At 42.3% G+C, this 16,442-nt stretch overlaps 3 protein-coding genes across 3 annotated transcripts; all 3 read left to right on the top strand.

The window, feature by feature from the left end:
- The first annotated feature begins 437 nt into the window (after positions 1-437).
- On the top strand, positions 438-3,317 carry LOC129743173 (uncharacterized). The gene has a single exon (XM_055735145.1). The coding sequence runs from the start codon at positions 438-440 to the stop codon at positions 3,315-3,317; it is 2,880 nt and encodes a 959-aa protein (XP_055591120.1).
- A 30-nt stretch (positions 3,318-3,347) lies between these two features.
- On the top strand, positions 3,348-5,648 carry LOC129743172 (uncharacterized). Its single transcript, XM_055735144.1, has one exon. The coding sequence runs from the start codon at positions 3,348-3,350 to the stop codon at positions 5,646-5,648; it is 2,301 nt and encodes a 766-aa protein (XP_055591119.1).
- Positions 5,649-11,118: 5,470 nt separating this feature from the next.
- Positions 11,119-12,486, top strand: LOC129749737 (ficolin-2-like). The gene is made up of 4 exons (XM_055744794.1): positions 11,119-11,327; positions 11,397-11,582; positions 11,640-12,260; positions 12,352-12,486. Exons 1-4 carry the CDS (start codon positions 11,176-11,178, stop codon positions 12,476-12,478), a joined length of 1,086 nt encoding a protein of 361 aa, XP_055600769.1. The 5' UTR covers positions 11,119-11,175; the 3' UTR covers positions 12,479-12,486.
- The last annotated feature ends 3,956 nt before the right edge of the window (positions 12,487-16,442 follow it).

Genomic DNA, 16,442 nt, shown 5'->3' with positions numbered 1-16,442 from the left:
ATTGAAATTGCTTTGAGAATATAATGTAAATTTCCCGGCAAGGCCATTTTATCATGCCAAATGAGAAATTCCGAATCATTAGACGATTCAAAAGATAATTATTTTGATTCGTCATGACATGAATAACAACAATAACAAGTTTGATATTGCTGAAAGACGCTTTCGAAGCTACCCTTATACAGCTGACGGCTGTCAAATTTGAAGGTGTCAAAAATGGTTGGACAAAGGCTGAACGAGTTATTCTTCAGCCAATTTTCCCCTACTTTCTATTGGCTGAAATAAAACTTCCTTATACGCTGAAACAGCGCTGAAATATTTCTTTCTTCAGCCAGAAAGCTGAAACAGCAATCAGCACTTCAAAACAGCATACAATCAGAGAATTGGCGTTTTTAATCAGCAAAAATGTTTGTTGGGTACGTTTGGAGTACTTCGATTCTATGTGGACGGCGCTAGAGCAGGTGCAGGGTGAACTAGAGGACACCGAAGCGACTGAAGAAGGTAGGACACGAAATGCAGAATTGCGAGCCAATTTCGAGCCTAGATTGTTCAAAGTCAAAGGGGACTTAGTATCTAAATTGCCCGCCACTACTTCCTTTGAAACGCCAAATCCTCAACCCTCTCTCTCAACCACACATCTTTCTGGAATCAAACTACCCACGATATCCCTTCCCGAATTCGATGGTGACTACGAGCAATGGTTACCATTTCATGACACATACGTCGCTCTCATTCATAATAATCCCGACCTACCACCCATACAAAAATTCCACTATTTAAGGGCAGCTTTGAAGGGGGAAGCTGCTCAGTTAGTTGAATCGATCTCCATTTCTTCGGCTAATTACAATCTAGCATGGAACATGCTTACTGGTCGGTATGCTAACGAGTACCTTCTAAAGAAGAGGCACCTACAGGCATTGTTCGACATACCACGCGTAAGAAAGGAGACAGCAGCTACGCTTCATAGCTTGGTCGACGATTTCGAGCGCCATACTAAAATCCTGCATCAACTGGGGGAGCCAACCGATAGCTGGAGTGCGATTCTGGAGCACCTACTGTGTACGCGATTGCACGACGATTCTCTTAGGGCCTGGGAGGATCATGCGTCCACCATCGAGAACCCGAATTACGCCTGTATCATCGAATTTCTGCAGCGTCGAATCCGTGTGCTGGAATCAATATCGGTCAACCACCACCCGTCAAGCTCAAACATCGTTGCACCACCGCAGCATGCAAAACGATTTACCAGCCACCAGCGCCTTTCATCCTTTTCGTCAACCGCTGCCACGAATTGGAACTGCCCGGCGTGTCATCAGCAACACACTTTGCTAAAGTGCTCGAAATTCCATCGTATGCCTGTCAACGAGCGCCTAAAGATAGTCACCACCAAAGGTTTCTGCATCAACTGCCTGCTACCAAACCAGGTAGGACACAACTGCTCTACCCACAATTGTCGACACTGTGGTCGTAGACATCATTCGCTTTTGCACATTAACCGCTCAGATGAAGGAAGGAGGAACAACAATGAACACCAGCCGAACAGCTCGACATCTGTGGTAGTCCAAACAAATTCATCCTCCCCACGAGCCGGTCCGGCTCAGCAAACATCCGCAGCAACTGCTGCAATCGTTCCACACATCGAAAGCAGCACACCCATCAGCCAGCCGAACGAGACCGTTTTCCTTATGACTGCTATCGTTAATGTCGTCGACGCCTTCGGAAAACCTCACCCAGCCCGTGCGCTTCTGGACAGCGCGTCGCAGCCTAACTTAATCACCGAACGCATGGCACAGCTGCTACGCGTAAAACGACATAGGGTAAACGTGACAATTATGGGCGCAGGTCAACTGTCGAAACCAGTTCGAGAATCAATTTTTACCCAAGTTAAATCTCGCTCTAGCAACTTCTTCTGCGATGCCAACTTTCTTGTGATGCACAAAGTAACCGCTAATCTCCCTGCACAGGACGTATCCCAATTAGGCTGGAAACTTCCGAAGGAAATCTCACTTGCTGACCCCTCTTTTCATCGAAGTCAACCGATCGATCTTGTCTTAGGTGCTAGGCATTTTCACGATTTCTTCCCCACTGCAGCTCGTCTACAGATCGACAATCGACTTCCTCTCCTTGTCGATAGCGTTTTTGGGTGGATAGTATCAGGCTCCGGTACGTATGTTGGTCCCGATGGTGAGGAGGAGGTTGACAAAAGGCTACAAACAACCGTCGTGTCCATGGTTACCCTAGAGCAGATCATCGAAAGGTTCTGGACAACCGAAAGCCTGTGCATCAATGACACATATTCAGCGGAGGAGAAATTTTGTGAAACTCTGTACGATTCTACTACCACACGCAGCGAAGAAGGACGATATTTGGTACGCTTACCCCGAAAAGCTGATTTCAACGTCATGATTGGCAACTCGAAAATGAGCGCGCTTCGCCGGTACAAATTACTGGAACGCCGATTGAATAGAAACCCGGAACTCAAGGAGGAATACGACAAATTCATGCGGGAATATCTCTCCCTTGGCCACATGAAACTGGTCAACGCGGACGACGATCGCTCTCCCGTATCCTATTACCTGCCACACCATCCCGTAATTAAGGATTCAAGCACGACCACGAAGGTCAGAGTCGTTTTCGACGGCTCATCAAAAGCTTCATCCGGCTTCTCACTCAATGAAGCCCTTTGCGTGGATCCTGTAGTGCAGGACGACTTGCTTACGCTCATTCTCCGTTTCCGTACCCTGCCAATTGCTCTCGTAGGCGACATAGCCAAAATGTACCGACAGGTTCTAGTACATCCAGAAGACACACCCCTGCAGAGGATTCTCTGGCGTTTCACCAACCACACTCCAATCCAGACCTACGAGTTGCTCACCGTAACGTACGGTCTGGCCCCATCATCCTTTCTCGCGACCCGTACCCTGAAGCAGCTAGCGAAAGAAGAAGGTTCATCGTACCCCCTGGGCCAGGCGGCTCTAGAAAAATGTTTCTATGTGGACGATTTCATCGGAGGAGCCCAATCGATCGAAGAAGCCGTACGTTTGAGGAACGAACTATCTGAGCTGCTGTCGAAAGGAGGATTCGAGCTGCGTAAATGGACTTCAAACCGTCTCGAGGTACTTCACGGTTTGAACGACGACCAAATAGGCACACAATCTTCACTGCAGTTTGGCCCTAACGAGACGGTGAAAACACTGGGAATTAGCTGGGAACCCGAGGCCGACTTTCTTCGATTCGATTCACAAGTCGAACCAAACGAAAAACCGTGGACCAAGCGAGCAATCTTGTCCACTATCGCTAAACTCTTCGACCCGATGTGACTGATCTCTCCGGTGGTTGTGACAGCAAAGATGGTCATGCAGCAGCTCTGGCTACTACCATGTGGATGGGACGATCCAGTGCCAGAAAGCCTACAAGAGAAGTGGAGAAATTATTGCCAAGATTTGCCTAAAATATCCGCATTCCGTGTTCAACGATACGCCTTTCTGCCAAACTCCAAGGTACAACTGCATACATTCACCGATGCTTCCGAAGCCGCATACGGGGCATGCGTTTACGCACGATGTGCAGATTCCAAAGGCAACGTCAGAGTTCAGCTACTCGTCTCGAAGTCCAGAGTAGCTCCACTGAAGAAATCGAACATTGCTCGTCTCGAATTATGTGCTGCAGCGCTCGGCGCTCACCTTTACGACCATGTCAAACAAGCCCTCGATCTAGAAATTGAGGCTTCCCACTTTTGGACGGATTCTACAGTTACGCTGCATTGGCTGAAAGCTCCTCCACACAACTGGAAGACGTACGTGGCAAATAGAGTAGCTGAGGTACATCATCACACCCAGGGTTCGCAGTGGCGACATGTTCCGGGAACCGACAATCCAGCTGACTTTGTTTCGCGTGGCATGACTGTCGATGAATTACTCCGCTCTGAATGCTGGAACAACGGACCTAACTGGTTAGCTCTACCTCCGTCAAAGTGGCCTGTATTCGATCTACCAGGAGCGCCTGAAGCTGCACTAGAAGCGCGACAAATCGTAGCCACTGTTGAGATCAAAATTGATATCAACCCGCTGTTCCTACGCTACGATTCCTACACCCGTCTGCAGAGCGTTACCGGCTATTGCTTACGTTATCTCTCCAACATCCGAGCCGCTATTAAAGCAAGAAAGAATCTACCATCATCGCCCAGTCCTCCCTTCAGCAAGTCCTTAACAATCGACGAACTGCAAATTGCAAAAATACGCCTCACTCGTTTAGCACAGGAAGATGCCTTCAGCGATGAAATTCGGGAACTTGAAAAGGGAAAAAATGTGTCAAGAAAGTCCTCCATCCGGCTGCTGAATCCTATCCTAGACTCCGAGAGAATATTGAGGGTTGGAGGTAGACTAAACTTGTCCCAGTTGCCCTATCACACCAAACACCCTGCCCTGCTCCCTATCAATCATCCCTTCAGTCGCATAATTGCCCAATACTACCACCTTAAGCTCCTTCACGGCGGCGGGCGCCATTTGCTCGCTACGATTCGCCAAGAATTCTGGCCACTGAATGGCCGCCGATTGGTGCGAAGCATTGTACGCAATTGCTTTCGCTGCACCCGCTTGAATCCAGAACCAGTACAACAACAAATAGGCCAACTACCGGCACAGCGAGTAGTTCCAGGAAGACCGTTCGAAGTCACAGGCGTTGATTATGCCGGCCCGCTCTATCTGAAGCCAGCACATTCCCGAGCACCAGCGCTGAAAGCTTACATCTGCATTTTTGTATGCTTCACAACGAAGGGCGTCCACATAGAGCTCGCTAGCGATTTGTCTACCCACACATTCCTGAATGCTCTTCGCCGTTTCATCGCCCGACGCGGCAAGCCTGCCCACCTACACTCCGACAATGGGAAAAACTTCGAGGGTGCAAAAAATGAGCTCATCGAACTGTACCGGATGCTGAACAACACGAAAGACCGGGACCAAATCGAGAACGTCTGCGCCTCCGAAGGAATACAGTGGCACCTTACTCCCCCGAAAGCCCCACACTTCGACGGATTGTGGGAGGCGGCAGTGAAGGTCGCCAAGAAGCATTTGTTTCGCCAGCTCGGGCCCACCAAACTATCGTTCGAGGACATGGCAACCGTACTGGCAGAAATCGAATCCATAATGAATTCACGCCCACTGCTCCCGATTACTGATGATCCAGAAGACCTCGACATCCTTACGCCCTCGCACTTTCTCATCGGAACCACAGCGACAGCCTTGCCCGACCCAGACGTCTCCACCGTTCCTGTTAACCGGCTAACCCACTATCAGCAGCTCCAGCAGCACGTCCAGCAGTTTTGGGTCCGTTGGCGAGACGAGTATTTGGCCGAGCTTCAGCGAGATTCCAGGCACCGTAGCAGAAACGACGAAATCACTCCGGGACGAATGGTCATCGTAGTAGACGAGTTGCAGGCCCCCCTCAGGTGGCCACTTGCGAGAATCACAGCAGTCCGACCAGGAAAAGACAACATCGTCCGGGTTGTCTCACTTCGCACAGCAAAGGGAATCATCACACGACCAGTCACCAAAATCTGCTTGCTGCCGTTCTCCGATGCCACCACCGACGCAGAAGGATGTCCAGCAACCAGCAACCCACCAGCGAAAGAGTTAGCAGCGAATTTAGTGTAGTTTTATCCTAGAAAATAATCCAATTCCTTGCCGCATGTTTAAGAGATAGTTTTAGAATGATGAAGTTGATGTTTACGTTAAATTAGAATTTGTAAACAATTTGTATTAGTATTTGTGTGTTGAATCGTATTCAAGGCGGCGGGTATGTTGCGCCCACTGCTAAAAAACCGCTCCTGCGGTGTAATCTCTAGGTAGAGCTAGGTAGCCGAACCCCATCAACTGACAGTTGCGAATGTCGCTTGCACCAACACAAGCGCGCACTGTCTGTCAACGAGGGTCGGCGGGTAGGAACGAGATTGTCTAGCAGTTTCCGCTTAGTCAGTCTGTACCGTGAAGTCTGTGAGAATAAATCGAGTCCGCAATGTAGAACATAATTTGCTATTTGTTCGAATAAAATTAGAAGTCCTTTGCGTAAGCCGTTAGTTTGTTGAAACTGAGTGGATCCGGAAAGAAAAGCTTAAAATCACACAACGTAGGGTCCGGTTATCGCTCGACGGTACAGTGAGTTTATTTTAAATATCTTTAGGATTTTTAGGTGTCCTGTAGGATCCCCCTCATAGAGAGTTTTGTTTTTGGAGAGTCTCAAGGCACTACGTTCTGTCTCTAACTCAATGAATTGATGTAGAGGCAGAATATTTAGTAGTGCATTTAGAGCCTCATTCGGTGTGCTTCGCTTTGCGCCAGTTATAGCTAGCGTTGCTAGTCTTTGGAGCTTCGCTAGTTTTTTCTGGGCCGTAATTTGCATAGTTTTGGTCCACCATACTAAGGAGGCATAAGAGATTTTGGGTCTTATAATTGCTGCAAATATCCAGTAGATAATTTTCGGCTGTAGTCCCCATTTTTTCCCTACTCCTTTGAGGCAGACCCATAGAGCTGTTGTAGCCTTAGCGATTACATGCTCTATCTGTGGGTTCCATGATAGCTTTGAGTCTAGTACTATGCCTAAATATTTCACTTGTGATTCGAGGTTTAACACTTCCCCATCTAATGTTAGAGGTTTTAGTGTAATTTTTCGTCTCCTAGTGAAGGCTATCACAGTAGTTTTGGAAGGGTTTATGTTTAGTCCCTCTTCCCTGCACCAAAATAGTGCGTAGTTGAGTGCAGTTTGCATTCTATCAGACAACACATTCTCATGTTTTCCCCGAACTATAATATCTACGTCGTCTGCAAAGCCAATAACTTCGAATCCCATGGATACAAGTTTGTTTAGGAGGTCGTCCACTATCAAGGACCACAACAACGGTGATAGAACCCCGCCTTGGGGACATCCCTTCGTTGGTGTGGCTTTGATTGTAAGTCCTCCCAAGCTTGCATAAATGGTTCTGTTTATTAGCATGGCACTGGTCCAGTTAACAATTGCCGGGTGGCACCCTCGTCTTTTCATAGCTGTTTCGATTGAAGTGTGAGATGCGTTGTCGAATGCCCCTTCAATGTCTAAAAAAGAAGCGAGTGCTATTTCTTTTGCCTCTACAGTCTTTTCTGGTTTTTGTGTAAGGGTATGTAAGGCCGTAACCGTGGACATACCATTTTTGTAAGCGAACTGGAAGTTGTTTAACTTACTTCGGTACTTCCGGTACTTCCGGTCGGTACTTCCCCACAGTAAGTAAGGGTAATGAACACCATCCGGATGAATAAGGCTGTTTCCAAGTCCACAGCTATGGCTTTACTAGACGTCGAGAAAGCCTTTGACAATGTTTGGCACGAAGGACTTGTGTACAAGCTTCGTTCCTTCAATTTTCCAAAACATTTGATAAAAATCATCCGTAGCTATCTTCAACAAAGGTCGTTCAAGGTATCTTTAAATGGATCCCTATCAAGCACGTAAGCCATTCCAGCAGGTGTTCCGCAGGGCAGCCTGCTTGGCCCTCTGCTTTATAGCCTATACACCTCCGACATTCCATCACTAGGCAATGGCTGCGTATTCTTTCTATTCGCGGACGATACTGCAATTGCCCTCAAAGGGAGAAAACCTCGCGAAATTACTAACTAACTGCAGCGATGCCTTGACACCTTTGTTGACAACGCAAATAAGTGGAAAATAAAAATAAACGCATCTAAAACCCAAGCCATTCTGTTCCTGCACAGGCAATCCCCTAAACTGGTACCTCCCCCATCTTGCGCTGTGACTATGAATAACACATCGGTTGAGTGGTCCGCTGAAGTCACTTATCTTGGCTTGTTGATCGATCAAATACTATTATTCCGCTCTCATATTGAGAAGACACTGTTAAAATGCTCCGCTTTGACCAGGTGTTTGTATCCATTGATAAAACGTAGATCCCGCCTCTGTAGGGGTAACAAACTGGCCGTCTACAAACAAATAATTGCACCCGCGATCTTCTACGCTGCTCCGGTGTGGGGGTCATGTGCACAAACTCACAGGAACAAGCTCCAGAAGATGCAGAACAGATTCCTGCGGATGATTCTAGATCGCCCGTTCGATACTAGAATTTCGGAACTCCACCAGGATGCAAATATCCCAATAGTTGATCTTAAAATTAATGATATTGTTTCCAAATTTAAAGAAAAATGCCAAATCTCTGAACATGCTTTAATAAGCAACCTGTACACAGTAGATTAGTTGTATATTAAGATAATTTTGTTGTAGTTGTACATAGTAGCTTTAGGTAGCAAATCTTTCAAATTCAAGAAAAACAATCCCACTAAGGTGGTCCACACGAACAATTTATTCAAGATTGAACATTGTAAATACTTATCAAAAGACAGAAACAAAGCTGAAAAGAGGAAATTCTGTATCACTTCATCAAATGTAAATATGTAGTGTGAAAACCAAAATCTGAGAATAAACATAATTTTAATGCGAACGATGATTTTAATGCTTTATGGCCATTCTAAATTCGGATTTCGTAGTGAGAAGATCACGGAGCAGTGGAAAAGCAGCAACTTAAAGACGGCAAGGGAACGAGGACCAGCCCTAAGTTTACGACAGGAAGAAGACACTCTGTTTAAAAAAAGCTCGTATTTCAGAACAATTCCATTCTTAAGATGTTGAAAAATAAGAAAAAATGGCAAAGATATATATGTTTGATAAAAAAGTTGCAAGGCAAATTTATGATCACTGATTACAAAACATTACCAAACAATACTTATGATGTAAACGTTAATCTCTTTGAAAATACAGTGTTAAGATGTTTCAGAATCGCTAAAAGGAATATAAAGTTTTTTTCGAACGAGATCATATAGGTCCGGCTGTTTTTATTTTTATGTTTACGTGGATATTCAACAAGTTCTGAAAAGTTCAGTTCCAATCTCAAGATTTTTTAAAATTTCACCAGTGTCAGTTTTTGTACCTATCCTCTATGAAATGTAATTATAAAACGATCAGATCAGTTTTCCAGATTTCCTTTTTTGACTTTGAAACTAGGTATCCTAACGAGCTACCTATGTTGTCCTCACTTTTCAAACGTGCTTTTTCATACAAATTAGAGCTGGCTAGAAATGTTTGAAATATAAAAGGGAAGCCACTGAAATAATAGGGGCCTGAGTTCTGCTCACCTGTATAATTTTTTTCCATGTTTTATAAATTTTTTTTTAATTACACTATTTAATTTCCAAAATGGGATCGTGAAATATAACCTTTTGATCTTACGATCGTAACCAAAAGTAATAACAGTCAAATTGTTGAAAACATTTCAATACATGTTTGTATTTCGAAATTATCGAAATTTTTCGGTGTGTTTTAATATTAATCAAACAAAAAATACTCCTCGAGTAGCTCGAAACGTAGGGACAACGAGTAAATTTTGTATGACTATTATAAAAACTCACCGGACATCGTCGACCATTTCGAAATACAATCAAAAGCGTTGAAAAAACTCCAATTAACATAAATTTGTCCGCTTGCTTGTATGACAATCTCTCATAGTGCATTACAATAGTTGGCATAGTTACCACAGGAATTGTTTTATTTCATGATAAACAAGAATGACCGCAAAGGATAGACATGAAATAAACATGAAAAGTTAGGCTGGCAGATTTTATGAAATTTTAATTCATATTGAAATGAATTTATTTTCAACAAAGTAAAAGTAATTATCTGATCGAGCGATTCTATGTGCGTGCATGTCTTAATGAATCGAGTGCGAGTGGTGCGAAAAATCAATGGAATTTTATGTTATGCCTTCCAGAACTTTTCAGCACGTATTCGAATAAAATGAGGAAAAGATAGGAGAAACTTGTACCTTTATTTTTTCCTCGAAGCACATCAAATGTGTTCAATGCCTCAAAAAAAAAAAACCTATTAATTTGGATGAAAATAATTATGAAGTATCCGTTTTCGAATCAGAAATTAAAACAAATAATTACATAATTTGATTTTGTTTTTGATAAATTCAAAAAATTATGTGAATACACCCGGACAAAAACCGGATCATTGTGATAAAATCCGGGAATCCGAGCTGATACGGACTCGCCACATTATTTTCCTTGAATATTTGGTACGCCAGGATAAAACCGGGAAATCTGGAATGCTATACGTTCTAAAAACAGTCGATGTTAGATTTTTTTAAATTGATTAAGAAATATATTAAATTGATTGATAAACATAAGAAAAGAATAGCTAAATTGAAAATCGTTATCATTGTTTTGAAGGAAAAGGTAAAAATGGATACTTGTTTAAAAATAAGTATACTGACGAAAAAAAACAATTAAAAAATCTGCGGTGAATCCCTGCACTCATGGTGGATAAGCTACAAACAAACATGCAGAAAACTCCATTATTTGTTTTAATTTGGCCATTCATTTCCGTTCAATATTTGCCATTGTTCTGGCATCCCTGACGTCGCTGCATCTGAACAGACCTAACGGCCACGCTACGAACTGTCAAACCAGAAAACGGTTAGAAGTGAAAATTTGCGACGAACCAAGAAAGACAAGTGACGCTCTGCGTATATTTTATAAATTAACGATAGTTTTAGTTGTTAAAGTTGTTTGCGCCATTCGTGAGTACCTTTTTAAATAGTTGTGAACCTTTGACTAAATCTAACTTTTTGTAATATTTAGCGCACATCGGTAAAAACCCGATCTAAGGCTGATACCACGCACAGTCGAGCATTCCGTTCAAAAGGGCCGATATAGGTTAGATTTTCTTTTATTGGTATCAGAATTATTTGTAATAATGCGCATTTTCTCGAACTCTAGGCCAGAAATCTATGCTCTCGATTATTATAACTTGGCATCAAAACACGGATACTCCTCTTGTACTAAAGGAGACAAATGTAAGAAACAAAAAATCCTATGTAAAACTTTGCTCTAATAAACTCATTGTTTTTTAGCTTTGAGCTGCTCCTGCTCCAACTAGAGCTGCTGCGAGAACCTTTAGTGAATTATATTCCAACAGCCATAAAAAAATGAACGTAGAAACTACAAAATGCTTGACTATCATCCGCAAAGGATGTGGTTTGAGATAGCAACTTCAGATAAATCCTATGGAGCGTGCGAGCTTCCTGTAAGAAAGTCACTATAAAAGACATGATTCAGAGCACCAAACTTCAAGTCATCGTTCGAAATGTTTGCCAAACGGACCACAATTCCCTTTTTAGTGCTTAGTGCATTCGGCTGTTGCAATGCTATTGAAAATCCCATCAGTCCGAATGTTTCGTCAACAAGCTACTTCGCGCAGGAACTTTTTCTGGCCGCATTGGATGCCATCAACTTCAAGTAAGATCTCACATTTGTAAACAGGTAATATTTTTTTCAAAACTCCAATGGGATTTCTACACTTTGAAGCCTACAAAACGAACATTTCCGCTCGAGGGAGAACCATCAAAAGTATCGGACGGAAATCGCCGATCTGTGGCGGACTTTGACACAGACGCAAGAGCTTGTGGCAAAACAGGTGAAAACGCTGGCTAAACTGCAGACCGATATCGAAATTATGATTCTGAACGTTTCGGTCTTGCTCGGTGACACCCGGTACGATTGATTCGATTGATTCGAATGAACCAGCAAATCATTTTCTATACTCCACAGGCAAATTACCCGAACACTCGAAGTCCTTCCCACCACGGAAATGATCAATGATTTGATTCTGAAACAGAGAGTCGGGAAGATTTGTACTATCAGCACCCCAGATATTGCACAAACATGTTCCGAGGTTCCGAAGCTACTGTCCGGAATAAATCGACTACTGCCTCAACGTGGGTTCCAAGAATCGTTTGAGGCTCTTTGTGACCAAGACTACGAAAACGGAGGCTGGACGGTGATTCAGAATCGCTTCAACGGCTCCGTTGACTTCTACCGAGGTTGGAAAGCCTACGAGGAAGGGTTCGGAGATCTGCGAGGTGAATTTTGGCTGGGATTGAAGCGAATCCATCAGCTCACCTCTTCCATGCGGCATGAGTTGCACGTGCTATTGGAAGATTTTGAAGGTAAATCCGTGGTGGCCAAGTACGATGACTTCCGGGTGGCCGATGAGGCAGAAAAGTACACACTAGAGAGCCTCGGGCAGTACAGCGGGACAGCAGGGGATTCGCTCAGCTATTCGCTCGGTAAAAAGTTCAGCACCTTGGATGCAGATAACGATTCATTTGGTACAACCAATTGTGCAGTCGCAAAAACGGGCGCTTGGTGGTACGGTTCATGTTCAGAAAGGTAGGTTTCGTTTTGAGACGTGCTCCAGACAGACTGTCGTTAATCGTTACACACAAAGCCATGACAAACAAGACTCTGTTTTCTTTTCCAGCAACCTCAACGGGCAGTATCTCGGACATGGTGCTAAGGACAATGGCGCCGGAATGAACTGGTGGTATTTTCACGGCAGCTGGATCTCGCTTAAAATTTCACGAATGATGATCCGAGTAAAAGCTTAATTTAAATAGGAAAAAAAACTTTTTTCAATAAAATTAAAACATTCGACTTAAAATTAGATTGTATCTTCGTCCTCCTAGGTTTGCCCTTTTTGTACATTCGATATCAGCAAACTTTGCTAGCATGTTCCTTGCTAGCACGGAACTCTCTCGGCAGATAGGCCTCTCTCAGTCGATAATCTCCCTAAAGCATCCTTGCAATACGCACACACACGACGGCTAAGCTGTCGTGTCGTGAGCAGTCGTCAGTCAACTGGCAATCTATAGCTAGAGTAGACGCGTGTCTCCCGTTCAGCCAGTACAGCGCAAATCAAATATTCCACAATGGCGAATCCTGGCAGGAGAATTTTAATTTGGCTGAACGGGAGGCTAGTTTTTCGTGTTGAAGTTGAGTGGGTTCGGTTGTGAAGTGTTTGTGTTTCGCTGGCTTGCAGGTAAGTAAACCATTAAAAAAAAACTTGAAAAGAAAATTTGTTTGTTGTGGGCATTGTGTTTTTTTCCTTTTGGCGGATAGCTGTGAGTCAAAGTGATGCCAGTACAGTGTTATATTGACATTTAGTTATTGATGATTGTGGATGGCGGACTTGACACCGTTTAGTTTGTGCAAGAAAACAAAATTTCGACTGCGTTTTTTTCTCTTTCGCATCACTTTTTGCGCATCACCTTTTACCTTCGTTACGAAGATCAAATAGCCTCACTAAAACATACTCAAAATTCAAATGATTCACACACACACATGTCTTAATATTGTGAGAAAGTGTGCTCTCTCGCTTTAAAAAAAAGTGTAGTAACAACACAGCAATTGGCAGAAGCAAAGCTGATGTAAAATACAAATAAGTAGCATTTGGATAATCGACACACATGCATGAGTTTCCGGAACTATGCTGTTCAATCTTGAATTTCTTTTTCTTTGCATGAACGAACGAGTAGCACTTATGAATATTTTGTGACTGAGCGTAAGAGGGCGAGTTGGTTTTCAAAAAACTCTGAACATTTCTCTATTTTGCGATTTGACAGATTATGGAACTTCTCATGTCACTTTTTCAAAATTCCTAATATTTAATCGATTTCTGAATTACGCAGATGTTTAAATATATAACTAAATAAATAACTTTTTACACCTATAAAGAAAAATAAGTTTTGATGAACGAGTTAAATTTAAGGCAGTTTGTAATTGCTTAATGCAACAGTCAACATGGAATATCAAATCTTATTGAGAATCCAAATTCAATCATTTAAAAAGTTTGAATCCGGTTATACAAATAAAAAATACATTCTTCCAACAACAAAAATTGAGAGAGAGAGAGAGAGAGAGAGAGAGAGAGAGAGAGAGAGAGAGAGAGAGAGAGAGAGAGAGAGAGAAGTTATAGGTTAAAATGTGTGCTTAATAACCTTCAAGTTACGCTTCAAAATCATGTTTCGTAATACCATCGAACAAGTGAAAATGTGAACCGAAGGTTAGAAAATATTAATTTACGTTGGATCGGGAGGACCAACATGAGGAGTGCTCTGAAGGTTCACTTCATGAAATAACGTTGGATCGGGAGGACCAACATGAGGAGTGCTCTGAAGGTTCACTTCATTGGTATAGTGGATCAGGTGGACCAACTTTAAGAGTGTTCATTTCACGAATTTACGTTGGATTGGGAGGACCAACATGATGAGTATTCTGAAGGTTCACTTCACGAATTTACGTTGGCTGAAATGAAAAGTTTCTAATTGTTACTTTGATACCGTGTTTTGATGACCAACCAAATTTGTGTGATGCAGAATGGCCACCAGCAAAAGGTCTTGTTTTATGTGTGAGAAACTTCTGTTCAGAAAAACCAGTTTGAATAGTCCAGTACAAAGAGTTAGTTTGAAAAATCGGAGTCGTGATTAAATGATAATATATCTGGAGGGGGATGTCCAGTACATAAAAGATGGTGAGATAAACTACTTATTGGAACGACAGGACCAATATATTCTGTATGTTGCATGGTATCTTGTAGAAAATAGTTGGTTTGAGAAACCTTCTGTTCAATTAGTTTGGTAGCTGTCTAGAGCTAGATTTTCCGTTTCGAGTCGAGACAAGTAATGTCGTTTAACGCCTTTGTCGAACGTATAACAATGGATTTTTGAGATGAAGACACGGTCAAATTTCTTCGTTTAGTCATTAATAGAAACAAATTAAACCGTCCAGTTCGAAACTCCGTCTAGAAGAAGATAAAATAAAATACAGGAGTCGACTTATTATTCACAGAAACGCCTTAAGGAGGAAGGCTGATAAAAATAGAGCGATATGCGGGATATCCAATAAAGAGTTGACAAACAGAAAAAATTAGATGGGACTGTAACTTAGCGTTGGAACGGGAGGTCCAAAAAGGTTAGACGCAAGGCCTTTAACTTAATAAGTGTTTGAACTGAAAATATTGAAACAGGAGGTTCAACAGGAGATACGTTAATTCAAGAGGAGGAGGATACAGGAGATACGTTAATTAAAAAAAGGGTTGAGACGTGAGTTCAGCAGAAGAATTGTTCAGTCAAGCAAACGAACGGTACGAAAATTAAAACAAGAAGTCCAATTGATGATGATTGTGATAATATCCAATTAAACTCGAGTTTCCAGTAGTAGCCAGGGGACGGCAGAGGAAAGGTTAGGGAAAATTTTCCCATATGTTTGCATAGAGTGCTGATAATAAGTTGACTTCTTTTCTGGAACCTGTGAAGTAAAGTGAACCAGCAAACACCACTTTTGAAGATTTCAACTTGTGCCTTTTGACAAAAGGTTTATGATGGTAGGTCTTATTTAAGGATAAATATTGGCATGAATGAGCCGTGAAAAACTGCGCTTACAAAAATTGTGTGATTAAAGTTCGATTAAAATACTTATATTAAACATATATGAAATATATGTATGAAATATGAAATATATGTTTGCATAGGGTAAATGTACCCGAACTTGGCCCCTAAGGCATGGTTGACTATATTTCCCATGATTGTAGTCTCCCTGTTATATGTACCTTCAAAAGCCCTTCGACAAATATGATTGCTTACTAGCCTGAAATGTAGTAAAAATATGTCCTTGCTTTAAAGCGGTGGATAATTTGAGATAAACCTGATCAAACTATTGATTGAAATGCTCCTTATTGTGGCCCCCGTTCCGAATTGTGGCCCTTTAGGAGTTCCTTAAATTGGCCGCCTCTAGAAGAAATTTGCCTCACTAATACAACAACAGCACCCACGAATTCATTGATAATATCCTGGAAGGAAGCACAACAATGTTCTGTGTTGTTTTCAAAAAGTCGAAAGTACGAAATGTCAACCAATTTTTAGAATTGATATTTCCGTGCAGAATTATAAACTAACGTAAAAAAGTTTCACTTGTTCGTTTCAGTTTTTGGTGTGTTTAAAATTTCTATTATCAGAATGACAATCTAGAACAAATAGGTTCCAAAATATTGCATTGGTTAACATAAATATGTTTATTAACCGTGCAAACAAATCGTTTGTTCAATTTTTTAAAATATAATCATGATAGATCTGTTTCCATTGAAGTTAACATACGATAGTGAATGTTCATATTCTTTTTATTCCACTCCCATAAAAGGAGGAAAGACATTTTAAAAACCATTATGACCGAGGCAAGAAGCAAGCTAAAGCTAAAACTCAAGTAAGCGAACGATTCTTTGAATCATACCTACATATTTAAAATGTCGCCCTTAGGAATTTTCTAGCAATCGTTTGCGTACACCCGGATAGCAAAACAAGCAAACTATCGCTCACTCCAGTCAGCCTGATTGAAATAGATTGCTTCTCACTCGTTCGTTTGGGGACTATAGCCAATGAAAGCGAACAACAAATTTACAAGCTGGGTGAAATTCAAGCTGCATCTCACTCGCACTCATGCAAAATCATCATCCAAACTCGCAGCGCTTCCTTCGCATATTCCTTTCCTACGGAAAACAAATGCGTCACCTCTGCTGAT

The sequence above is a fragment of the Uranotaenia lowii genome, chromosome 2, assembly GCF_029784155.1.
Source record: "Uranotaenia lowii strain MFRU-FL chromosome 2, ASM2978415v1, whole genome shotgun sequence".
Classification (NCBI taxonomy): domain Eukaryota; kingdom Metazoa; phylum Arthropoda; class Insecta; order Diptera; family Culicidae; genus Uranotaenia; species Uranotaenia lowii.
The sequence above is the reverse complement of the archived record's forward strand: the minus strand, read 5'-3'. Positions and strand labels throughout refer to the sequence as shown.

Excerpts from the sequence above, each read along its gene's own strand:
- LOC129743172 (XM_055735144.1), top strand. The coding sequence starts at position 3,348 with ATGGTCATGCAGCAGCTCTGGCTACTACCATGTGGATGGGACGATCCA.
- LOC129749737 (XM_055744794.1), top strand. The coding sequence starts at position 11,176 with ATGTTTGCCAAACGGACCACAATTCCCTTTTTAGTGCTTAGTGCATTC. Across the intron at positions 11,328-11,396 it reads TTGGATGCCATCAACTTCAA|CCTACAAAACGAACATTTCC; the intron begins GTAAGATCTCAC and ends TACACTTTGAAG. Across the intron at positions 11,583-11,639 it reads GTCTTGCTCGGTGACACCCG|GCAAATTACCCGAACACTCG; the intron begins GTACGATTGATT and ends TATACTCCACAG.
- LOC129743173 (XM_055735145.1), top strand. The coding sequence starts at position 438 with ATGTGGACGGCGCTAGAGCAGGTGCAGGGTGAACTAGAGGACACCGAA.